The sequence below is a fragment of the Bufo bufo genome, chromosome 9 (assembly GCF_905171765.1).
Source record: "Bufo bufo chromosome 9, aBufBuf1.1, whole genome shotgun sequence".
NCBI lineage: Eukaryota > Metazoa > Chordata > Amphibia > Anura > Bufonidae > Bufo > Bufo bufo.
Genome location: NC_053397.1, coordinates 36,080,607 through 36,106,615, shown reverse-complemented (window position 1 = coordinate 36,106,615; position 26,009 = coordinate 36,080,607). Strand labels below are relative to the sequence as shown.

The window sequence follows — 26,009 nt, the reverse complement described above, 5'->3', positions numbered from 1 at the left end:
ATTTCTCTCTCTTGTTCCTAGAATGAATCTTTGCAGACTAATTTAATAGCGTTTCCGATGTGTGAATCTGAAACAAACATCCAATTAACCAATAAAATTATTGGTAAATTCACTAGGCTGGATCATAGTAACAGTTTTCTGTGATATTTTGCAGATACATAAGTTAAAGAGTTATTCCCCTCGTATACCAGAGTATGCCATAATCTTATGATCAGTGAGGGTATGATCTCTAGGACCCTCTAGGATTCACTTCAACAGGACAGCTCTTTCTTGTTCAAGTGAATAGGATGGAGCATACCTATTGAAGTGAATGGGAACGGATGAGCTGTACTCACACCTGCTCGCCATTGTAATTGTGACGGCGAGCAGTTAAACAGTGAGGAGAAGACGCTGCTGTCTCTTTAAACAGCTGATCGGCAGGGTTAACAGAGTCAGGCCCCCAGCCAATCTGATATTGATGACCTGAAGATAGGTCATCAATATAAAAAAAAAAATAAGCTGGCAACCCCTTTAAGTGAATTGGGCTGTGAGCAGGGAAAACTATGAAGGAGTTCTCATTCGGAGAATCGGTGGTGGAGCGGAAATCAGGTCTCCCCCGATGATATGCCATGCCATCACTTGTACTGGTAAAACCCTTTAACTAGCACAGGGAACTTTTTATACTTTCTTAATATCTTATCAAGATGTTCCTTATTTTAAAAAGAGAACTGAGGCATTTGTACTAAGACACAGTGTTAATTTGTAGAAAAAAATAGTACATTTTTTTTCTTTTTACAGTAAACATATATTTTTGTATATGATACACATATAGACAGTAGTTTAAAAGACTCTTCTTAACAGCATGCCGGTGGAGCTTTCTGGATAGAAACAATCTATCCCAGCGCACAGCTGATTTAGAAGATGGGGTAGGTGCAGGTCCAGCTGGCAGTTACAGCCGGTTGCTACAGTACTGTTGTCCATGAATACTACAAGTCTCGGTGGCGACCTCCGTTATAAAAGTGCTTCTCTAACTGCTCCATAGGCGGAATGCAAATACTGTACAGGTAACAAGCAGTTTAATTCCAGGTTTTGTCAAACATCGCTCTCAACGTGCTTGCTGTGTATGCTACAGTCCGTCTGTTCCATATGTTCACAGTCCATGCTGACCTCGCTTGTGTCCATACTGCAGTCTGAGATACTATCTGAGTGGTCCATTTGTTCAGACCTCGTGGTCGGCTGAGGATCACTGCTTCCCTCTGCCGATATTAAGTGTCCTTCTAAAGGCAGCAGGTTGTCTCCTCCAGAACACAAGACGGACTCTTTGGCCTGCCGGATACAATTCAGCCACTGTTGCTTGTTGAAAGTGTCATTTGCTTGAAAAGAATGAGACTGGGCCTGGGGACCATTCTTGTAACCTACTTTGAAAAAGTTTTTTACTGGAAATAGAAACATAAAGAGAAGACTATTAGTACACTATGCAGTTTTAATGATTTTTAAAGTCATGCATATTTATAAAACACCTACATCTAGTACTGAACAGGGATCCTCGCTCTAGATAATGGGGTTCTGTACAAATAGTGTTTCACAACAAGGAGCACTTTCCAGGGGTCTGTCCCACAGCTATCAATGATACTGCTATTGCTCTCAACTGTTTTCCAGACGCATTCACTTAAAGGTAGCTGAGATGCAATATGAGACACAGCACACATGGACAAAGGTGTAACTGTAGTAAAAGCGGAAGGGTTTGCAATGCCCCACCGAGTACTGCTGCCTCTTTCTTCTCATGATCAATGGAGGGCCCAGTGGTTGAACCCAGAATTAGGGATGAGCGAATTGACCTCGGATGAAACATCCAAAGTCGATTTGCATAATACTTTGTTTGAATACTATACGAAGCGAGCACTCCGTACCATATTAGAATGTTTTGGCTCAGATGAGCCGAAGTTATTACTTCACGAAGTCTCGCGAGATTCAGAGAGAGAGTCTCGCGATTTTCATAAATAAATTTCTACTGTAAAAAAACATTTCCCGAACTCGTTCGGGAAATGTTTTTTTACAGTAGAAATGTATTTATTTACTGGTCGGTACAGTATTGAAACACATTTTTATGCGAATCGCCTTTGGATATTTCATCCGAAGTCGATTCGCTCATCCCTACCCACAATGATCACACGTCATATCCCAGAGATACTGAACACTTTTTAAAATCAGTCAAAAAACGTATGCATTTAAAACAACCTGTTAGCAAAATAAATATTAAATAATATTTAAAGCATGTAACTCCTATACTGGACATTTTGTCCTTTTTCATCCTTTTTTCTTTTGCCAGAATCTGCAACCAAGGCTCCTGCTGGAAACTCCACTGCAGATGTGAACCTAGCTTTACCTGCAAATGAAACCAACTTCAAAATCCACCTTTTCTAAACACCCACAGAAAGGGGGGGCAGCATTAAATTGTAGATGTTCATGTCAAAGTTTGCAAAGGAAACATAATAAAGCCAGACTCACTTCTCTCATTGTTGGTGAAGGCACCACGTAACGATCCGGCCACGCGGACCTCCCCATCTTGCAAGTCTTCCACTACAAGGTCCTTTACAGGGATTGGTTGTCGATAGAGCTGATAGCAAACATTGTCATTTTGCGTTATAGTTCTTGTAATAACCAGGACTTCTTGAAAGAGGAACACGTGAAACTTCTGGAAGAGAAATGGCACCTGTAGTAAGGAAGAGATCCTTTACATGGCATTTTTTAATTTGTCAGTGAAATATTAACCAAATATTATCATATTATCATGTATGTAAAGAAAAAACATTGTCAGCAGCTAGTTGGAGCGAGTCAGTATCTGTGAAACTGCACCTTAACGAGGAACTAGGAAAATCAATGAAGTAAACGAAAAACCCCTTGTGGGGCAGTAATACCACTATTTCCTGGTGAATCTGTAGATTCATCTGTTCTGCCTATAGAATGCTTTGCTTTATGAACACAGTTTGGACAAGGTGTAGATTTTTTGTATTGTTTGCATAAGGCTACATGCACGCGACCGATTTTTTTTTTGCGGGGCTACGGAACGGACATACTGAGGCGGACAGCACGCGGTTTGCTGTCCGCATTTTTTGCAGACCCATTGAAATGAATGGGTCCGCATCCTATCCACAAAAACGGAACGGACATGGAAACAAACAACGTTCGTGTGCATGTAGCCTAGTCGTAAGTCCTAGATAAAGGCTTAGGGCACAATGCGTCTTTTCCTTGTGTATACATTAAATATACTCATAGGCCCTCATAAATTTGAAAATGTCCTTTCGACCTGTCGGGTTGGTATGGATTGGCATACAGCAAAGCGCAGCAGACTATACAGCGGACCTCTGCAAAAAAAAAAAAAGTACCCTAATTTTTGCCCAAAGTGGGGGGGGGAACATGTCATTGCGTCTTATGAGGCTAATACTATTGACCGTGTCCATTATGGAAGCGTCATTAGTACATTAGGACCAGTAAAAGGTGAATGCAGTGCTCCCCGGGCTCTGCACTCACCGCTCGCTGTGCTGTAACTGCTCACAGTGTGAGGACGTCGGCGCTCTGACCTCATGCTGTGCGCGTCTGGTCACAGCACAGAGCCTGGCAGGAGTAAAATAAGAGCTTGATCCTAGGAGCAGCAGCACCCACAGCAGGAGAGGTAAGTTCATTTTTATTTTATTTGCTCTGAGGCGTGGGGGTCTCATCTGATGTATAGCGGTCTGATCTGAGGTATGGGGTCTCATCTGAAGTATGGGGGTCTGATCTAAGGTCTGAATGGGGGTCATTCACATTGGAGTCCGAGCTGAGGTCTGTTTGTGGGTCTGATCTGAAGTCTAATGAAAAAACCTAGGTATGTCTTATAGGGTGAAAAATATTGATATATCGCGTAGTATATGTTTTTTGCAATGGGACCCTATGGACAATGTATGTCACTGTATGTCTATAAACTGGCATACATCAAAGCCTTCCATTAGAGGTATACAATGGAAATGTACATCTTTGATAGAAGGCTCAAATGCTGTGTGCACAGAGTCTAACATACATTCAAGAAACTAGTAAAAAAATATGAAATTCTATTGGAACCTGCAATGACCAGATATTTGATAAGCCTAGAAAGGCCGTGCAGACAACTGTGAGATACAGGGGATGTATGTCTGCAGCAGAAGATCCTTTCAATATCAAGTATACATCACTCTGAGTGAAATTGGACCCTACAAGATGCATAGAGCTCTTTCATCTGTAAGCGACACATGGTACTAAATATGATGCCAAGCTTACATAAAACAATGGCAGCTGGGGTTAAGTAAGAGATGTAAGAACCGCACTTGCCAATCAATGATCATGTAATCAGTACAAATAACAAAATGATCACATTTGAAGAGCTGCAGCTACAAAAGATCAAAGTACTTCAGTTCTGGCTGATGTCAAATCCTTCACTGCTGTTGAAAGGCTGTTTGAGGAAAGGACAGGGGTGGGGGTTGTGGGAGGCTTAATTAATGCCATGTAAGAATAGAAAGGACTTGACTTTACATGACATGATCTGAGGGTGTTGTATAAGGTCCCTTTCACACGAGCGAGTTTTCCGCGCGGGTGCAATGCATGACGTGAACGCATAGCACCCGCACTGAATCCTGACCCATTCATTTCAATGGGTCTGTGCACATGAGCGTTGTTTTTCACGCATCAGTTCTGCGTTGCGTGAAGATCGCAGCATGTTCTATATTCTGCGTTTTTCACGCAGCCCTAGCCCCATAGAAGTGAATGGGGCTGCGTGAATAACGCATTGCATCCGCAAGCAAGTGCGGGTGCGATGCGTTTTTCACTGATAGTTGCTAAGAGATGTTGTTTGTAAACATTCAGTTTTTTATCACGCGCGTGAAAAACACATCAAAACGCATTGCACCCGCGCGGAAAAAACTGAACAACTAAACGCAACCGCAGACAAAACTGACTGAACTTGCTTGCAAAATAGTGCGAGTTTCACTGAACGACTCTGAACGCATATGGCCCCAATCCGCAACGCCCGTGTGAAACCAGCCTAAAAGTGCTAAGAGTTAAAAAGGACCCAGTGACCTTCATCTGTCAATAATAACAATTGTAGTGAATACTCAACATATAATGAGATCATAAGCCATCACAAGGCAAAATAACTAAGGTACTTTTTACTTGTGAAAAAAATTGGTCCTTTACAAATTTGCATAAAAACTATGAAAAACTAATTTGGGTGATGTCTAAAGGCCCCCATAAACATTAGTGTATTGTTGGCCAAACCCACCAAGAATGATGGGTTCAGCTAACAGTCTAATGTGTATGAAGACGAACTTTGTCGCTTCCCGTCTAGTGTGCTGTGTATAGGGTTCCCACCCCTTTCTTTCACTAGTAAATATAAATCACAGCAGAATTCTGTTTCTTTGAGTTTGTCTTTTATTACTCAGTTTGCTCGGTACATATAGTTGAACGACACTGCCGTTCAACTATATGTACCGAGCAAACTGAGTAATAAAAGACAAACTCAAAGAAACAGAATTCTGCTGTGATTTATATTTACTAGTCTAATGTGTATGGGGAACTTCCATTTCTCCCTTGACAGACAATGTCGGTGCCCACTCAAACAACTGATTGGCGGGGTTCCGGGTGTCGGACCCCCACTGATCCAGAACATAGATCATCAGTATAAAAGGCTCAGAAAACCCCTTTAATGCTTTATGGCTGTATTTTTAGCATAGGAAAGTCATATGTTTTGAAGCAAGTACCATTTTGAGCACAAATATGCATTTTTTCCCCTTTTTATGCTGCATTTGCCTCATTTCTTAAAAGTGGGAGAGAGCCTGGTCTATGTGGCCCAACAGATTTAAGATTACTTATGCCAGAAAATGTGTAAATTAAACCTGAAATCTATGCTGGCAGATCCTTAAATACCCCAATGAGGTCTTTCAGGATCTTTCCAGATTATGCTTTAAAAGTTCTCTGACATAGCTGCAATGGCTCCATGTCTGTTTTCAAACAAGTGCCTATGAATCCTATGGACCCCACTGAGTTATAGTAGAGTTTATGAGGTTCCAATTGGGGTTCAAGTATTTTTGATGGCAAAATTAGCACTGCAGCCTGCACTATTCTTGTTATAAATACTGTAAACCCTGATGAAAACCTAAAAAATAAATAAAATACTGCCGGTATTATACAGCCTATTATAGATAACAGTATTGTTATATTGTGTATAAGAATTACTTACTGCTCCCCTGTTATTCTTCAGCTCCCCATGACAGCACAGAGCCCGAGAGTTATCAATCAGTAGATCCCTCTGACAATCTTCAAGATAAATCAGCCTCTCCTTGTAATAGTGACATTCAGACTCTCCTGTTTTTATGTTAATTTCTGTTACAATCCCTTGAACTATATTAATCTGCCAGAAAATAAGGGACCGCATTAGTATCAGCTTCATCCACCTCAATTCTGCACATATAAAATTCATAGAAAAAGAATGGACAATTACAGTGGTGTCGTCTCTGTGTGAAATATGCACTGAAATTTTCCAAAGATAGAAGAGAACAAGGCAGGAGTTGCTGAATTATTTAACCACTCATTTTTTTTTCCTCTGGACTATATAAAACTTTCCAGGACAGCCTGCAAGATACGCAATCAACAATCCTGACAGCAAAGGGTATGCAGAAATGGCTATGCGAAGTTCTGGATGACTTCAGCTTTTTATATCGAGAGAAACCCAGATATAGTACCGCTGATGGTGACATACTTAGAAAACACTCTTTCCAGGTATAAATACACCCAGAGTGTTTAATAAACTTCTGTCCAGATACAACTTAGCAGTATATTTATCTTAGCAGATTGTGCAGAGAGACTTGTTATACCACGCAGTGCTTTCACGGGAAAGGCACAGGATGCCTTCTTGTATTTCATGAGAGCTGGCATGATCTTTTTTAGTTTCTACGTTTATATTACATCTTCATTATTTTAGAAAGTCAGATAATGTTTACAGCGTACTTCTCTTAAAAGCAAAAGTAAAACAGAACATTTCATCTTGTGGGCATTTCTGTGATAGTTGATATATATGCCCTTAAGGGGTTGTCCAGTTGGTCTTATACTATATTAGGAAATATGAATGTCATAGAGGAAGGTCCCACTCAGTAAAAGCAGAATGTGACTGCAAAGAGCAGCTTCCACTGTAGCGAGCTAGGCTATATCGTATAAATAGGCTCCACAGAACACTATGGGCCAGATTTATCATTCCTCTGACAGCTCACTCCACTTTCACATATGGCTAAAGTCAGTTTTAGCCAAGTCAGATTTATGATCGGCCCTTTAAGACTGTAATAAATGTGGTTTGACGGTAGCAGTTTATCCGTCAGTAAGCAGCTTTACAAAAGTCGCACATCTTTATGAAAAAGTCGCACGTTTTTACGAAAAAGTCGCATGTTCTAATAAAAAGTCTCATAGGATAAGCATGGTCCTCACTGGAGTGAAATTGCGCATTTTTTTGCGACTTTTTAAATAGTCCCAATAGAAAATCTGTCTAAAGATTCATTTACATAAGAAAACACGCCCATTTTCACAAAATTGGCGAGCATAGTGCAGAGCAGAAAAAAAGTCGCAAATTTGTGCGCAGTTTTAGCGTTTGCGCATTTTTTTGCGACTTTTTCACTCCATTATTCTGACTTGAGCTATTGATAAATCTGTCCCTATGTGTTCAGTGCGCAATAGAGAAGATCACTGACCTCTGTTGCAAAAGCTGGACCTGCAACATGAAGCTGATTGATAGGGAAGCTTTCTTTAGACAATGGTTTGTCCATCTGGGTCAACGGTTTTAACTTGTTTGGTTAAAACATGCAACTTTGCATGCAATTATTGGAAAAAAAATTATTTGTTCCTGATAATTGCGTGCTTGTCAGTGGAGGTGAAAGCTGCATTTACATGCAACAATCAGCTTCTATGTATGAGGACGAGCAATCGCAGATGCATTGTTGATGGGCAGCAGATTGCGGTTTCCGCAAGACGAGATGCTACCCAGAAACAATGATTTTGGTGTCTGCATAGATGATATATTTTCTCATTCATTGGGTGATCAGTGGCACCTTTACATAAGAGACTTATCATTCCTATCAACATTTATAAAGGGGCCTTAAAGATGGCCTTACACATTAGATCTGTGTCGGCAGGTTATTTTTATTTTTATGCCCAGGAGATAAGCTGCTGTCAAGATTCTAGTGTCAGCTTTCTCCTCTCTCTCCATTCACTACGCATGCATATGTATGGGAGAATTTGGAGAGAGAGAGCTGTTGGTCGATTGATCTTGTGTGTGCCCAGATTAAGATTTTTGTGAGGGAAAAAAACTTTTTCGCAAACTACTTACAGAATTGTACAATTAAATTAATTTTCTAGAACAGAGAAACTGGACTTCTATCAGCACTGAGCAATTCTCTCAAATTCTGTAAGGCATTGACCCAAAGAAAAATATTTCAGTGTTCACTTACAGCTTCCTCCAAATGCTGCTGATCTGGGTGATCATTTGGAGTATGTCGGAGTATTTCCTTCAGTAGTAAGTGATATTTCACCAGTCGACTTCTAGGGATGTCTAAGAAATTCCATAAGTCTAATTTTCGGCTAAAAGGTGACTCTAGACAGCGTTGTAGGAAGTCCTGCACTCGATGGTCCTGTTTCTTGTGGTCCAGCAGGGCTTTGGCTGCCACTTGATTACTGCAGTAGCTGTCATAAGAGTTTAGGCATGGCAACTGCAAAGGGGAAGAAAACATGATATATTCAGCAACAATATCTAATTATAAAATAACATTATGGCTGGTCTGCTATATAGATATTTATGAATAAAGAAATACAGCAATGTCCTTCATGTCTAGTCCCTGAGATTAGGTTTAGGGTTAAATCTAAAGCAAAATTTTCAACGCTGTCTACAAAGTCAACAAAAGAAGCTATGAGATAAGGCGTCCCACCCCTGAATGGGACTGAGTTGTTATTGGGGGTTTTGTTTACTCTTAAAAGTAAAGTGAATGAATATTGTTAACTCGCACTATGCACTTAAATGCTCATAACCGCTTCCCATAAAGAATGATGGGTCCGATTTATTAACTTCAAGAAACCCTTTCACATGTGATGAGGGTCATGAAGATCAAAGGGAAACTCTATCAGAGATTCCTTCAGGAATAAGGTTAATGGTAATTTTCAGACTCTTTTGTCTTCCTTCCATCCAGATGATAATACCCTGACATGTTTCATCAGTGACAGACTGTAAACACAATGTCAGAGCCACCGAATCAAAGGACAGTAAGGCCCTCCCATCCTTTCATGAACGCCACTAACGGGAGCCTAACAAAGCCGGCCTGACAGCCTATTGTGTCTTAACAAATGAGCTAAAATAACTCCTGCTAAGTTAGACACAGTTTTGTGCACACATTCACCGCAACACACTGCATGTTGATAATCCTTTCTTAGGGGTCAACCTGGAAGTGTCTGTGAGATTCTCTGACCTTTGGCTGATGCTGCATTAAGTATAGTCCTCGCCCATGTAAATAAATACATAATGCAATTATTTTAAGTGTTTAAAGGTACAAGGCCCTTTTACACTGCCTGATTGTCGGGCAGATTATCGGCGATGAACGGCCTACGAATGCTTGTTCCCGATAATCTGCACGTCATGGTGCCGTCGATCACCTGATGAATGAGTGAAACGCTTGTTCATTGGGTGAAACAATCGTTCATGCGGACACCTAAATCATCATTTGTGGGCAGCAGCTCGTGCTGTCTAAACGGCACCCTGCTGCCTAGAAACAATGACCCTGTATGAGGACAAGCGATGGCATTAGCGATCGTCCCTCCCCATACAGTGGAGGGGATCGCTCCATGTAAATGCGGTTTTCTCCTCTACTGACAAGCAGGCAGTTGTCAGGAAGGAACGCTTCCTTCCTGACAATCGCCTGCTCCATGGTAATGTGTAAACCTGCCTTTAGACTGACAGACCATCTAATGTGTAGAAGGGCCTCTTAACTCTTCTCCGACAGCAATCGGGATATAAGGCTTAAGCTGATGGATTACAACAGGCCCAATCCATTTTTTTCACCCTTCCCATTCAGAACACGCACATTCAGATTCGATCTGAGCAAGCATGTGTATGGGGCAGTTGGGATAAATTCAGCTAAAAGGTATCTCGTGTTTGCCAGTATCTGATATTGGAGAAATTGAACGAAGCACATTTCAATTCATTTAATTGCCTATAATCAGTACTGATCTAGGACCATGTTATAGCTCTTTAAAGTCATAAAAGGTTCACGCTATGGGGTGCTCACTTCTGTGAGTCTGATGGAAACTCCACAGTCACCACAAATGGACTGAAAGTAATCTGTTCTGAACATACAGATGTGACATTATGGGGGTGCCTTACATGGATCACTGGAAATATTGCTGCAGCTTATTTCTTAGACGTATCCCAATTTTAAAAATGTAGAAAAGGTTCACCTTACTTCATACAACTGGCCTCTACAATAGTGACCAAAATGTCTACATATAATACAAACTGTAGTAGTATCTACTCTTCCCTGATTATATTGTGGAGTTTATTTTTTTCCTCCAGTGTTACATGGGAAAATCACAGTCTGCACCAAAAAATCTTTTATTAACCCCTTAAGGACCGGGCTCATTTTCACCTTAAGGACCAGGCCATTTTTTGGAAATCTGACCAGTGTCACTTTAAGTGCTAATAACTTTAAAACGCTTTGACTTATCCAGGCCATTCTGAGATTGTTTTTTCGTCACATATTGTACTTCATGACACTGGTAAAATGAAGTCAAAAAAATTATTTTTTTTGCACAAAAAAATACCTAATTTACCAAAAATTTGGAAAAATTTGCAAATTTCAAAGTTTCAGTTTCTCTACTTCTGTAATACATAGTAATACCCCAAAAAATTGTGATGACTTTACATTCCCCATATGTCTACTTCATGCTTGAATTGTTTTGGGAATGATATTTTATTTTTTGGGGATGTTATAAGGCTTAGAAGTTTAGAAGCAAATCTTGAAATTTTTCCGAAATTTACAAAAACTCAATTTTTAGGGACCAGTTCAGGTTTGAAGTCACTTTGCGAGGCTTACATAATAGAAACCACCCAAAAATGACCCCATCTAAGAAACTACACCCCTCAAGGTATTCAAAACTGATTTTGCATACATTGTTAACCCTTTAGGTGTTGCACAAGAGTTATTGGCAAATGGGGAGGAAATTTGAGAATTTGATTTTTTTGTCTAATTTTTCATTTTAACCCATTTTTTCCACTAACAAAGCAAGGGTTAACAGCCAAACAAGACTGTATCTTTATTGCCCTGACTCTGCTGTTTACAGAAACACCCAATATGTGGCCGTAAACTACTGTACGGCCTCACAGCGGGGCGTAGAGTGAAAGGTGCGCCGTTTGGTTTTTGGAAGGCTGATTTTTATGGACTGGTTTATTTACACCATGTCCCATTTGAAGCCCCCTGATGCACCCCTAGAGGAGAAACTCCCTAAAAGTGACCCCATCTAAGAAACTACACCCCTCAAGGTATTCAAAACTGATTTTGCATACATTGTTAACCCTTTAGGTGTTGCACAAGAGTTATTGGCAAATGGAGATGAAATTTGAGAATTTCATTTTTTTGCCTAATTTTCAATTTTAACCCATTTTTTTCACTAACAAAGCAAGGGTTAACAGCCAAACAAAACTGTATCTTTATTGCCCTGACTCTGCTGTTCACAGAAACACCCCATATGTGGCTGTAAACTACTGTACGGCCACACAGCGGGGCGTAGAGTGAAAGGTGCGCCGACTGTTTTTTTGACACCATGTCCCATTTGAAGCCCCCCTGATGCACCCCTAGAGTAGAAACTCCATAAAAGTGACCCCATCTAAGAAACTACCCCCCTCAAGGTATTCAAAACTGATTTTACAAACTTTGTTAACCCTTTAGGTGTTGCACAAGATTTAATGGAAAATAGAGACACAATTTCAAAATTTCACATTTTTGGCAGATTTTCCATTTTAATATTTTTTTTCCAGTTACAAAGCAAGGGTTAACAGCCAAACAAAACTCATTATTTATGGCCCTGATTCTGTAGTTTACAGAAACACCCCATATGTGGTCGTAAACCGCTGTACGGGCACACGGCAGGGCGCAGAAGGAAAGGAATGCCATACGGTTTTTGGAAGGCAGGTTTTGCTGGACTGTTTTTTTGACACCATGTCCCATTTGAAGCCCCCCGATGCACCCCTAGAGTAGAAACTCCAGAAAAGTGACCCCATTTTAGAAACTACGGGATAGGGTGGCAGTATTGTTGGTACTAGTTTAGGGTACATATGATTTTTGGTTGCTCTATATTACACTTTTTGTGCGGCAAGGTAACAAGAATTAGCTTTTTTGCCACCGTTTTTTTTTTTTGTTATTTACAACATTCATCTGACAGGTTAGATCATGTGGTAATTTCATAGAGCAGGTTGTCACGGACGCGGCGATACCTAATATGTATTACATTTTTTTAATTTATGTAAGTTTTACCCAATGATTTCATTTTTAAAACAAAAAAAAGTTTTAGTGTCTCCATAGTCTAAGAGTCATAGTTTTTTCAGTTTTTGGGCGATTATCTTAAGTAGGGTCTCATTTTTTGCGGGAGGAGATGACGGTTTGATTGGCACTATTTTGGGGTGCATATGACTTTTTGATCGCTTGCTATTACACTTTTTGTGATGTAAGATGACAAAAAATTGCTTTTTTTACACAGTTTTTTTTTTTTTTTTTTTTACGGTGGTCACCTGAGAGGTTAGGTCATGTGATATTTTTATAGAGTCGGTCGATACGGACGCGGCAATACCTAATATGTATACTTTTTTTTTATTTATGTAAGTTTTACACAATGATTTCATTTTTGAAACAAAAAAAATTATGTTTTAGTGTCTCCATAGTCTAAGAGCCATAGTTTTTTCAGTTTTTGGGTGATTATCTTAAGTAGGGTCTCATTTTTTGCGGGATGAGATGACGGTTTGATTGCTACAATTTTGGCGTACATGCGACTTTTTTGATCACTTTTATTACCTTTTTTTGGGAAGTAAGGTGAGCAAAATTTCAATTTCATCATAGTTTTTTATTTTTTATTTTTATGGCGTTCACCGTTCGGGTAAAGTAACATGACCGTTTTATAGATCAGGTCGTTACGGACGCGGCGATACCAAACATGTGTAGGGAATGTTATTTTTTTAATTTTTAATCAGTGATAAATATGTTTTTTGATTTTTACTTTTTTTTCACTTTTTTTCACTTTTTTTTTTACCCAGATCCACTTGGTTCTTGAAGATCCAGTGGGTCTGATGTCTGTATAATACAGTACAGTACAATATATATTGTTCTGTACTGTATTTTACTTACACTGAACAGATCTATGCTTTCAGCACAGATCTGTTCAGCACCATGGACAGCAGGACGCCTGAGAGGCGTCCTGTTGCCATGGGAACCTTCCCCGTCTGCTCAGAACTGCGCAGACGGGGAAGGGTAAGGATGGGATCTGGCGGGGGGCTGTCTGGGAGCTCTCTCCCTCTCCATCGGGGGGCTGCAAAGGCACAGCAGCCCCCCGATCGGAGAGGGAGGGAGCTCCCTCTTACTGTTAACTTTTTCCATACAGCGGTCCGTACGGACCGCTGTATGGAAAGGGTTAAACGGCTGACATCGCATCACCGATGTCAGCCGTTTATACCAGGGTGCCAGCAATGTGCTGGCACCCTGGTATACCCACTCTACACCAACGATTATTCAATGGGAGGCGGGCGGGGGATCGCGATCCCGCCTGCCGCACCGCCCGCCTCCCGCACCGCCCCCACCGCCCGCAACACCCCCCCTGCACCTCCCACCGGGCTAAAATCATTCAGAGGTGCAGGGGGGGGTGATAAAAATATATTTTCGGCACACTAAAGTTTCTGATCGCCGCGGTCAGGGACCGCAGCGATCAGAAACAGCAGAAAGCGCAACAAACCGCAGGTCTGAATTGACCTGCGGTTTGTTGCGATCGCGGACATGGGGGGGTCACGGGACCCCCCCGCGCATTTAGCCGAGGTGCCTGCTCAATGATTTGAGCAGGCACCTTGTTCCGATCACAGCCGGCCGGGCGGCAGTGATCGGAACAACACATGACGTACCGGTACGTCATGTGTCCTTAAGGACTCGGGAAACATGCCGTACCCATACGTCATGTGTCCTTAAGGGGTTAAAGAATAAGTATAGCCTGAAAACAGTGCTGCACCAGCAATTCAGGTTTTCCATTGAAATGCTGATATAGGTGCCCTGAGGGATGAATAAATAAGACTTCCTGAGACCTGTAAATTGCTCCCACTCGTTATAGAAGAACAAAAGATTACGTAGGGTAATGTATAGATGTAGATCTATGAAAATCCTAACCTATCATTCCCCGTTTCACAGCTTTATCCTGCAACCTGGGGTGATAATGAAGTTCTCCCACGCAGGAGGCCGGGCCGGGTGTGTGTATTTCCTGATAAGCTGAAGTACATCTGGGGAATACAATGCATTCTCACCTCACTGAGCCAGTTAAACCACCCTAGGCATGCAAAGCTGAGCTGCAAATGACATTTCTCTGTGCTACAATGGGAGGCCCAAGCAGCAGCAACCAAATTCTAGTAAAAGCATGTCTGCTTCATTATAAAGGGTAGTATTACCTTAAATCATTATCATTAGCTAACAGCTGAGTTTCTGTCATTCTGAAACATATTGTATGGGAATATACGTTATTCAATGATTCTGAAACCCCCTTACAGCTAATTTTCTCTGGATTCACAAATCTTACTGTCAATCACTGAGTTATAAAAGTCAATATATACATACAGGGGGTTCATTTATTATACTGAAATAAGCCTATATTAGGTGTATTTCAGGCGCCGCTATCTGCGACTTCGCACAAGGTCTAAAATTGTGGGCGGGGAAAGGGACAGGCCCGTTTTCATTTACCATTTTCTACTCCTGTTTCAGGCGTAGGAAAAGGTCTAAATGTAAGACAGCTAGGAAGCCGTCTTACATTTAGACTGGTGCTGGATGCACCGAAGTTATGGAGAGGCTGGCGCCTCTTCATAACTTTGGAAATCCACCACCAGGTATAGGGCTCTCTTAATACAGGCGTCTAAAACGCTGGTCTTAATAAATGTGCCCCATAGTTTACATAGCTATATTTATCAAGACCTATGTATGGTTAAAGCATTAGCGCACAAAGGCCCAAATTTATGAATGCGTGGTGGCTTAAATTGGGTTGCTCCATTTTTTTTGGCTTTTTTTTTTACTCACTTGAAAAGGAATGTGGCCTAAGATTTACCATTTTGCAACAAAATTGTGCCACAATTTTGGTGTAAAATTCTGTCTCGGTGTAACCCAACCAATAGTTGGTATAGAGTTGGACAAAAGTGTCTGTCCCTGCAGCAGACTTATCATCCAGCCTGAGCCCCTGTGATAGATCTGCTGCAGGTGTAAATCCTATCTATATTTATGCTACTTTTTGGATTAATAAATCTGCCCCAAACTGTTCTACACCAATGGTCTCCAACTTGTCCCTCTCCAAATACTGCAAAACTACAACTCTTGCGAGTTTCACCTTGCACAGACCTTAAAGGTCCCTTTACATGGGTCAATTTTGCAGGAGATTGTCAGGAAGAAAGCGGTGCTTCCCACCAATTGCCTGAACGTAAGTGGATGAGACCGCTGCATTTACACAGTGGGAGGCGCAATTATTATGCTATCGCTCATCCCCATACGTAATAATTGGTTGCTGTTTAGACGGCATGATCTGCTGCTGTCAAACGGCGATTTTGTGACCCCGTGAATGATGCGATTACCTGATGAACGAGCGTTTCACTCGTTCGCTGGGTAATTGACGACACTTTTACAACGCCAGATAATCACTAATGAGCATTCCTATGAATGCTAGTTAGCGATTGACTGACCATGAATCGGCCCGTGTAAAGGGCCCTTAAGCGTTGACATATTTTTTTCTCAGAAGCCACCTTTTCTAAACTCCAGATTACAGAGTCCTGTCATCCGTCAGGTAATAGTTTGTTACATTATATATAGTTTGTTACTTTTTATGACTTGACGATAAAGCATTTGATATTGTAGACCATTTTTCTAATGAGCAGCACATAAAGATGTCCACAGAAGACGGAGGGAAACAAGTGTGCGGCCAGACGTGCATACATGAGTACAGGAATGATACAGATACAACCATATGACAAACACTTGTGAATACGTATCTGATGTTATGTTATTTTAAGGATTACAAAACTGAAATAAATATTTTTCTTAGTTCCACATTTCACTATGTGAAAAAAAGGCCAAATCTCACTTCCTAATGCACTTGTAGAAATTCCATCTCCAAACATTTCCAGATCTGTTAAGTATCATTTTCTAGTAATTGTCACTGGTCTTTCTCAGTTCTATGCACATTGGAAATCACCCAGGAATCATGAGAATATATATCATGCGACTCTCATGAACTGGAAATTCAGAGATTTTCTTAGCTTAAGTTTCTTAAATATGCACTAATATTTTCTCCTATTGATTTGGTAATACTGATCATCAACCATTAAAGGGGTTCTCAGGGCATTATGAAAATTAAAAGCATTCCGCAGACCTCTGGAAGAAAGTTGGTTTCATTAAAGGGGTTGTCTTACTTCAGCAAGTGGCATTCATCATGTAGCCCGTGTGAGTGCAACGGGGATTGCTGCAACCATGGCATGGTGGAGGGGTAAGTATTAAAGGGGTCGTCCCACATCAGAAAATGGCATTTATAATGTAGAGAAATTTAATACAAGGCACTTACTAATGTATTGTGATTGTCCATATTGCCTCTTTTGCTGGCTGGATTCATTTTTCCATCACATTATACACTGCTCGTATCCAGGGGTTATGACCACCCTGCAATCCACCAGCAGTGGTCATGCTTGTACACTATAGGAGCGCCAACCTATGTGCACTCCCATGTCCCGGCCACCAGAGAGGCCAGTGCTCTTTCCTATAGTGTGTAAGCACGACCACCGCTGCTGGATTGCAGGGTGGTTGTAATCCCTGGATACGAGCAGTGTATAATACGATGGAAAAATGAATCAAGTAAGCAGAGGAGGTAATATGGACAATCACAATACATTAGTAAGTGCCTTGTATTATTTTGTCTTTATGATAAATGCCATTTGCTAATATCCGACAACCCCTTTAATATTTACCCCTCCACCATGCCATGGTTGCAGTAATCCCCGTTGCACTCGCACAGGCTGTGAGCTCTTCTGCTTGGGTCCCAACCGGATGTGTGTGCTTCTTTTCCTGTTCAGCTGAATGCACTACTATGCAGCTGAAAAGAAAAAGAAGGGCACAAATCTGGTTAGGACCCAGGTGGAAGAGCTCACAGCCTGTGCAAATGCAGCTGGGACAGCTGCATTGGTGGAACAAGGGACGGGGTATTAACAAAGCCATCTTTCTTCCAAAAGTCTGCAGAATGCTTGTATTATTCATAATGCCCGGACAACCCCTTTAACGTTTAGAGAGCCGGTGTTCTCAAAATGGCGCTGCCCATTTTCTGTCTACTCCAGACTGGACTAACACATTCCCTGACGTGTAGCTGCTTTGTTTCTGGAGAACTGAATAGAATTACTACTCCTGTAAAGCGGCCACTTCCTCTGTCACTGGTAAATTGAATAGCGGTGCCAGCATAATGACAGGACGCTGAATCAAACGCTCATCTGAAAAATGAGTCATGTCTTACCCAGCCGACTAAGATGTGACCAACATGCTCTGTGGACCCGTCTGGTTTTCTGACATCACGCAAGCGTCTGCGGAGATCTGCAGAAATCATAGAAATAAAAATATTAGAAAAATATCATGTTTAATATGGATGAACTTTAAAAAAGGCTGAGTCAAACATATACCTTCATGCAGAGGAATAAGAGAATTCAAGGTTCCAAATATCTGCATCAGTTCTTCTTCTGTCATTATAGATAGCTTCAACATTGGGTCATGATATGCCTGTATGGAAGTGAAACAGGTTAGACACATCTAAACAACTGCTGTGCAGTAACTCAGAAACAGCGCCACCTTGTCCGTGGGTCGTGTCTGGTACTGCAGCTTAGCCTACTAAAGGCCGTACAAGCTTCTTATAACATATACATGTATTTGCCAGCAGCAGCTTACCTTTTTTGCCAACTTCAAGTCTTCTATTAAGTCTTCCTCTCCTTGAGATAACTCGAAAATAGCCTGTGAAAATGACACATAAATAAGTTCACTATACTGTAATTATGAAGGGTATCTGTCCATCTATCTAATCAAATCTATTTTGTATGTAACATGTAGATTTTATGACCTAAATTTATTGATTTTTACTTTATCCTTATATTTAAAAACAAAGGCATCATCTTCTGCTGTCCTCATAACCTGCCTCAGTTCCCCTTGTAAATCTCATGCCAAGAATGATCAGAGGCGAAGCACATGCTGCTCACGAAGATCAAAGTTTGGAGGAGAGTGAGACCTCTCACCTGCTCCAAGTAAATGCCAAATCCATTTAACATATAAAGTATTTCACACGTGGGGTGAGATCAGAGCCACTATCGGAAGGAGGGAAAATGGCCACTTTACCTTGCTCTGTCCTGTCCTTGGCTCTGTGGGGGGGTTGGGTTCCCTGCCGGGACGTATTTACTCAATAATGCCTATATTATTCTTTGGGAAACGATGTGACCCCTTAACAATGGTCACGGTGCTTTAAACACACACCATGCTGTGATGTAACCATGTTCATAATGATCGCTAAAACGCTGATGCACGTTACGTAATGCTGCTTAGCAGGAGGGAGCCGTGCTCTGTGTTGGATGGTGGAAAGCAATAAAAGTACAGAGACTGAATTAGGGTGGGTTCACACTAGCATTAGGGATTCCGTTATGGCTTAACAGGGTTATAACGGAATCCATAGGATGGAATGCAAAACGGAAGCCTTTAAGAGGCATTCCGTTTTGCTCCGTCCTAATAGAAGTGTATGGGAAAACATAACGGATCCATCTGGGTCCCGTTATGCAAGACAGAAAACAAAGTCCTGTCGACATGACTTTGTTTTCCGTCTTGCATAAGGGGAACCAGACGGATCCGTTATGTTTTCCCATAGACTTCTATTAGGACAGAGCAAAACGGAATGCCTTTTAAAGGCGTCCATTTTGCATTCCGTCATAATGCAAGTCTATGGGCAGCAAAACGGATCCGCCCTTCCGTCTTATGGATTCCGTTATGTTCTGTTATAACCCTGTTATAAAGGAAAGCCATAACGGAATCCCTAACGCTAGTGTGAACCCACCCTTAACGGGGTTGTCTCAGACTCTTATCTGAGGGATCTGCCTCATATTGTACTTTAGACCCATTCACTTGAATAGAGATGAGCTGCAATACTAGACACAGCTCATGGACAAATGACAGTGTTTCTGGAAAAAAGCAGGCCCCGTTTCTAATCCTAAACAAGCCCTATAAACAGGGTAAGCACTGACATCGTTCTGCCATGGTACACACCTCCTGACGCTTGATCTCCTTAGATGTCAGCACTTGATTGACACAAACGTCGAAGGTCTCACTCCAGAGTTTGCTGTCCCTGCGTTTTGTGATGGAAGGAGCAGCATTTCTTGACCATGGTCTTGGGGTAAACAGATCTGGACGACTGTCACCCCGGAAACTAATAGAACGCTGGAAGTAAAAAGAGATAAAATATGTATACATAATGGTATCCTAAAGCTATATGCATAATTATATACACAGCACTAAAACCGGTCAGATACCCATCAGAGATGACAATTAGACTGACCTGCAGGAGTATACGACACCAGGTCACCCAGGTGAAATGCTAATATTCACAGAACTGCAGGAAACCTTAGACTAACACTATAAAGCTACAGCACAGTTGGCCATATACTTAGCTGTCAGATGCATGCTCGTCCAGAAAAAAGATATTCCTCCTGAACTCCCTAATCATCTGCATGCTCGGCTCGTGTTTTCTAAATAGGGAGAAGGGAATGAACCACTGCCAGACTACAAAGAACAAAAGGATGGGCCATGTTGAAATCGGGCATCATGGTGGCTCAGTGGTTAGCACTGGTGCCTTGCAGCGGCTGGGGTCCTAGGGTTGACCAAAGACAACATCTGCATGGAGTTTGTGTGGGTTTCCTCCGGGTACTCAAAAGACATACTGATAGGGAATTTAGATTGGAGACAGCAAGCAATGATAATGACTATAAAGCTCTGCAGAATATGGCAGCGCTATATAAGTGCGTAAAATAAATAAATCCATGCCTCATACACAATAAGATTGGCAGGTTTCACAGTTTATGTATTGTTCATGGGCAGCCTAAACTTTCGCACAAACCCTCGTTTCCAAAAACTGACCCGTTTAAAGGTTCCACCGATCACCCAAGTGTTCACATCTTTCATGCAGCACCTACAATTGTTGTTTGTGGGCAGCACATCAGCCTATGTATACAGGGGTGTGCTTCTGACAAATAATGAATCCGTATGGGAATGAACGATCGTAGAGTAGCAAGCATACAAAGGGGATGATTACTGCATGTGAATGCCTCTGGGCAAGCTGGCAATCATGGAGAATGAATAGTTTTGTTCCCGATCATTGCCCTGAGTATCGGCCCATGTAAAAAATGCTGAGGCTTACAGTACATATATAGATTTTATATATATATATATATATATATATATATATATATATACACTCACCTAAAAAATTATTAGGAACACCTGTTCTATTCCTCATTAATGCAATTATCTAGTCAACCAATCACATGGCAGTTGCTTCAATGCATTTAGGGTTGTGGTCCTGGTCAAGACAATCTCCTGAACTCCAAACTGAATGTCAGAATGGGAAAGAAAGGTGATTTAAGCAATTTTGAGCGTGGCATTGTTGTTGGTGCCAGACGGGCCGGTCTGAGTATTTCACAATCTGCTCAGTTACTGGGATTTTCACGCACAACCATTTCTAGGGTTTACAAAGAATGGTGTGAAAAGGGAAAAACATCCAGTATGCGGCCGTCCTGTGGGGGAAAATGCCTTGTGGATGCTAGAGGTCAGAGGAGAATGGGCCGACTGATTCAAGCTGATAGAAGAGCAACGTTGACTGAAATAACCACTCGTTACAACCGAGGTATGCAGCAAAGCATTTGTGAAGCCACAACACGCACAACCTTGAGGCGGATGGGCTATAACAGCAGAAGACCCCACCGGGTACCACTCATCTCCACTACAAATAGGAAAAAGAGGCTACAATTTGCACGAGCTCACCAAAATTGGACTGTTGAAGACTGGAAAAATGTTGCCTGGTCTGATGAGTCTCGATTTCTGTTGAGACATTCAAATGGTAGAGTCCGAATTTGGCGTAAACAGAATGAGAACATGTATCCATCCTCTGATGGCTACTTCCAGCAGGATAATGCACCATGTCACAAAGCTCGAATCATTTCAAATTGGTTTCTTGAATATGACAATGAGTTCACTGTACTAAAATGGCCCCACAGTCACCAGATCTCAACCCAATAGAGCATCTTTGGGATGTGGTGGAACGGGAGCTTCGTGCCCTGGATGTGCATCCCTCAAATCTCCATCAACTGCAAGATGCTATCCTATCAATATGGGCCAACATTTCTAAAGAATGCTATCAGCACCATGTTGAATCAATGCCACGTAGAATTAAGGCAGTTCTGAAGGCAAAAGGGGGTCCAACACCGTATTTTTATGGTGTTCCTAATAATTCTTTAGGTGAGTGTATATGCACAGTCTATATAACTGATTAGCAAGGCTGCATAATAAAAATAGCCTGGAAATTAGAACAACTCAATTCACTGCAAAGTAGCAGAAACATACACTAACTGAGACAGATAACTGATAGCAGAAACTAATCCAACATCAAATACTCTGGGCAATAAAATGGGCCTCTAGCAGATAAACCTGTGCGGTAATTACACTGGGTGATAGGAAATGAGATAAGAGACAAGTACTATATATACCGGAGCTTGTATAACTTGACTTCATAGGCATCATGTGACCTAAATGTTTTCAGGTCTCCAAACTATAAATCTCATAGAAAGGTGGCAGTCAGTATTATGGCAGCCTGTTGTAACTACAAACTTATATATATATATATATATATACGGTATATATACACAATAAGATACTATACATACACATGGTGACTTCATGAAAGATGGGGGGTAATGGGGTCTCTACTAAGTGATTTTGTTGAAGGTTGCAGAATTATACTTTTACATGGTTTATATAACTTGACTAGGCCGGACTAGAAATCATCTTCTGAAACAGTCTTATTGTATTCTGTAAGGACTGGCTGCATCTTAAAAATGCATTGTCCGCATCTCAAATTAAGGTAGAAGATAAATGAGTAAGCAGTGCTTTGTCACGAGTAGTGTGGGTATGCTCTGTCTGAGGAGTTTTTTTCTTTTCCAAATCAGCAACTTTACAAATGGCAATTTTGCTTTCTGTCTTATTTGTTTTACCATCTAACACGAGCTTAAGGTGGATTTACACGGGAGGATTCTGCAGCCGATTGTCGGGAAGGAATCGTTCCTTCCTGACAGTCGGCTGCTCGCTCAGTGAAGGAGACACATTTACATGCAGTGATCTCCTTCACAGTATGAGGACGAGGAATCGCTATTGTGATCGCTCGTCCTCATACAGAATCATTGTTTATGGACAGAAGATCTCTGTTTAGACCATACAATCTGCTGCCCAGAAACGATGGTCGGTGGTGCCTGCATGAACGACAGGATCACCCAATGAATGAGAGTTTCGCTCGTTCATCTGGTGATCGGCGGCACATTTAAACGGGCAGAATGTCAAGAACGATCGTTCCCGATAATTTGGCTCATGTAAAAGCAGCTTTAGATACAGCACTGGTCGGCTGTAAGATGTGCATTCAATTTAAAGGGGTATTCCAATCACGTGATGGCAGGGGTAAGACCCTCACACACTGATTATAAAGTGATAATATGGGAATGCTCCTTTACAGGTATCCACCATTAGGTTCTACATGGTATCCATCTGCAATTGAAATCTTGCTGAAGGGCAGATCATCAATGCAGCTGGTCAAGTACGGCTGAATACACATTGTGTGAAAACAAACTTTAACCTACCCTATGGAGCGCTAAAGGGCACAGATAAAAAAAAAATTGAATGCCCCGCACTGTCACAGATGTCTTTGGCTATTCTGCTTATTTTATTTTTCATTGCCAGCATTTAAAACATTCCTTCCTTAAAGCGGTTGGTCCATCAACCTAGCACCTTGATGTAATATCGCTACAATTGCTAAGGCAGTTCCAAAAATAGCCAAGTGAGTGTGTTTGGCTATTTTCAGAAGTCCCATAGCAGTGAATGGAGAACGCACTTCGTAAGAGCGACCACCTCTCTATTCACTACTATGAGACTGCTGAAAATTGCCAAGCCAAAGCTTGGCTGTTTTCAGAACTCCCATAAAGGTAAACAAAGGGTGGCTGCGCATGCGCATCTGCTCTTTGATCACGTCGGGGGCACCGTTCTGAAGATAGGAATGGTTCCTAGAGATGTGACCAGCACCTAAGGCTTATCCTAGCAATATGCCATCTATGTCCCAGATTAAAATATCCCTTTAAAGTCTGTCAGCTTCTAGACCTTTCCTGGGTGCTGTATCATCACTGGCAAATCCAAAACTCTCCAAGAAGACCCGTTTTTCGAAACCCAGACAGAACCTGGAACCCCCAGCACGCAGCTAAACCCCGGGGGAAGCTTAGTTCATAAATACGTTTCACATGCTACAGGTGAAAAGTTGTAATACTTGTCATTTACTCAAATTAAGGGACCTCCCTGTAATACATTGCCAGGTTGGGTCCACCAGAGTGGGAGCCGTGTTGCGTAACAGCTCCCCATTGCGACTCATACAGGGGGTCCTGTGCGGTGAACCCCCTCCTTGACGTCCATATGCTCTAACAGGGGTATTTATGTGAAACAGTCGCTTGTAAAGCCCTTTTGGACCTTAGACAAGCCGCCATTTCAGCCTTGGAATATATGATTTTTATTCTTTATGCCAATACATAAAGTGGAGTTAATGGACACCTGGAGCTTATACTTGGAGAGTCGGCCTAATCCATAGAAGAGCGATTTCATACATTTTTCCACTGTATTATTTATGCGTCTCTTTATGAGTCTGGCTTGGTCGCTATTTGTTGGCCGCAGTCTTCTTTAGGTTGATATACGTCTCCTCCCCCCTACTCTAGACTTCTCTGTCCTTAAATAACAGTGTCCCATGGATCACTCTGTTTGGATCATTCTTAATTCTGTGACTTTGGGGGATAACTTTAAAAAAGCCGACGAATCTAGGATAAAACAGTGGGAGCATTTACAGAAGGGAAACAGCTGTTTAAGCCACGAAAGTGAAGCTCTGGCCTCGGAGAAAAGTTTAGCCAAAACATAATTTACTTTCCACATTGGTGCTCACAACTGTAACTAATAAAGCCTTTCTTTCAGACCTAAGACATATTTTCCTTGACCTCTTCAGCATCGGCAAGCTTCTGCAAAGTATTATAAGTCTGTCCCCCGACGTTATACAAGGAGGCTGTTGGCTGCCAAGGTGGGATCTTTCCAGACCAGTGACTGTACACTATTTTCTGTTCCAGTCACGCTATACGCTGCTTTCTGGATGAGAGGCCGAAGCGACTTCAGTGACTTGCAGACTGTCTGTAAATGCAGCTATTGTATGTAACCCACAAACATATGGAAGACAGAAGGGTCCCTGTATGTGCAGCGTCTGGAGAACTTGTCCTTCTCCTACAGAAAAGCTATAGTTTCTTCAGCTGCATCCAAGCAACTACTGAAGATCACAAGGTCTCCTTCCTGATATTATTTCATGGAGTCTCAGATCAGGAAGTGAATTTCAGATTTTATGTCTCACTTCTGGAACTGGTTAGAACTTGATGCAAAGTTTTAATCCCAAGATAATAGGTATAGACTTTTTATATGTTTACAGCTTTTAATAAACAGCTTACGCTCATTTATTCTTTAAAGCCTCCACATGATACAATTATTATACCATTACTAGGGTGTTGTATCAGCACAGTAAGTATGTCACATATATTTCTGTGAATTCTTCAGAGGCTTTTCATATGTAGTGCATGATCATGTACAGTTCCAGTATATCTGGTCAAGCAGGCCACTTCTGAACAACTATCCAGTCTCACTGAATTATATACAGTCAAATTCTAATAATCCAGAATCGTCATTGCATGACCAAACTAGTCCCTTCAGTGTGGAGGTCCTAGAGGTTGAACCCCCACAGGTCAAACATCAATGGTCTATCCCAATAATTATAATCTTTTTACTGTAGGCTCCTTCATTGGTACCCAACAGATAAGTCATGGAGATCGGGTTGCCTGACCCATGCCTAATCCTTGGTCCCAACGAGTGATAAATTGTTGTGGATTGTCTTGCTCTCTGCTGAGATGAAAGTGCATGTTTATGGTGGGATTTTATACAAGGGTTCAGCTAACAGCTAAGTGTATGAAGACCTTAAAGGCATTGGCCCATCTCATACACTGGGGGCATATCAGTAGAATATCTGAAGTCTGATAGGCGCAGGTCCCACCTATCTCTAAAAACGGAGCCTGCAAAGAGAAGGACAGCGGACTGTGCATTCATTTCTATGGGACTGCCGAAAATGGCCAAGTGCTGGCTTTGTGATTTCTGTCAACAGCGCTTGAACAGTGTGCTTCCCATTCATGTCTATGGGACTTCCAAAAATAGCCGAGCCCCCCACTTGACTATTTTCGTCACTCCCATAGAAGTGAATGAAAGGCGGCAGCGCGGTGCGTTCTCCTTTAATATGCAAACTCCATTGTAGAGATAGGTGCAGGTCCCAGAGGTGGTATCTGCACCTATTTGACATTGGGGGCATATTCTAGCGATAGGTGT

The 26,009-nt window shown here is 41.6% G+C and overlaps 1 protein-coding gene across 6 annotated transcripts in view; it reads right to left on the bottom strand.

The window, feature by feature from the left end:
• Positions 1–269: 269 nt before the first annotated feature.
• The window catches only part of ARHGEF3 (Rho guanine nucleotide exchange factor 3), a 316,670-nt gene continuing 290,930 nt past the window's right edge, over positions 270–26,009 (bottom strand). For 3 of the 6 annotated variants that reach the window (XM_040406971.1, XM_040406972.1, XM_040406974.1), the window contains 8 exons: positions 19,572–19,742; positions 18,216–18,278; positions 17,954–18,050; positions 17,791–17,867; positions 8,481–8,738; positions 6,227–6,397; positions 2,488–2,692; positions 270–1,415 (listed from right to left, as the gene is read on the bottom strand). In XM_040406971.1, the coding sequence (XP_040262905.1) occupies positions 1,072–1,415; positions 2,488–2,692; positions 6,227–6,397; positions 8,481–8,738; positions 17,791–17,867; positions 17,954–18,050; positions 18,216–18,278; positions 19,572–19,742 (1,386 nt within the window). In that variant the 3' untranslated portion in view covers positions 270–1,071. The remainder of the gene's footprint in view (positions 1,416–2,487; positions 2,693–6,226; positions 6,398–8,480; positions 8,739–17,790; positions 17,868–17,953; positions 18,051–18,215; positions 18,279–19,571; positions 19,743–26,009) is intronic. The other 3 variants (XM_040406975.1, XM_040406973.1, XM_040406976.1) reach the window with 3 other exon arrangements.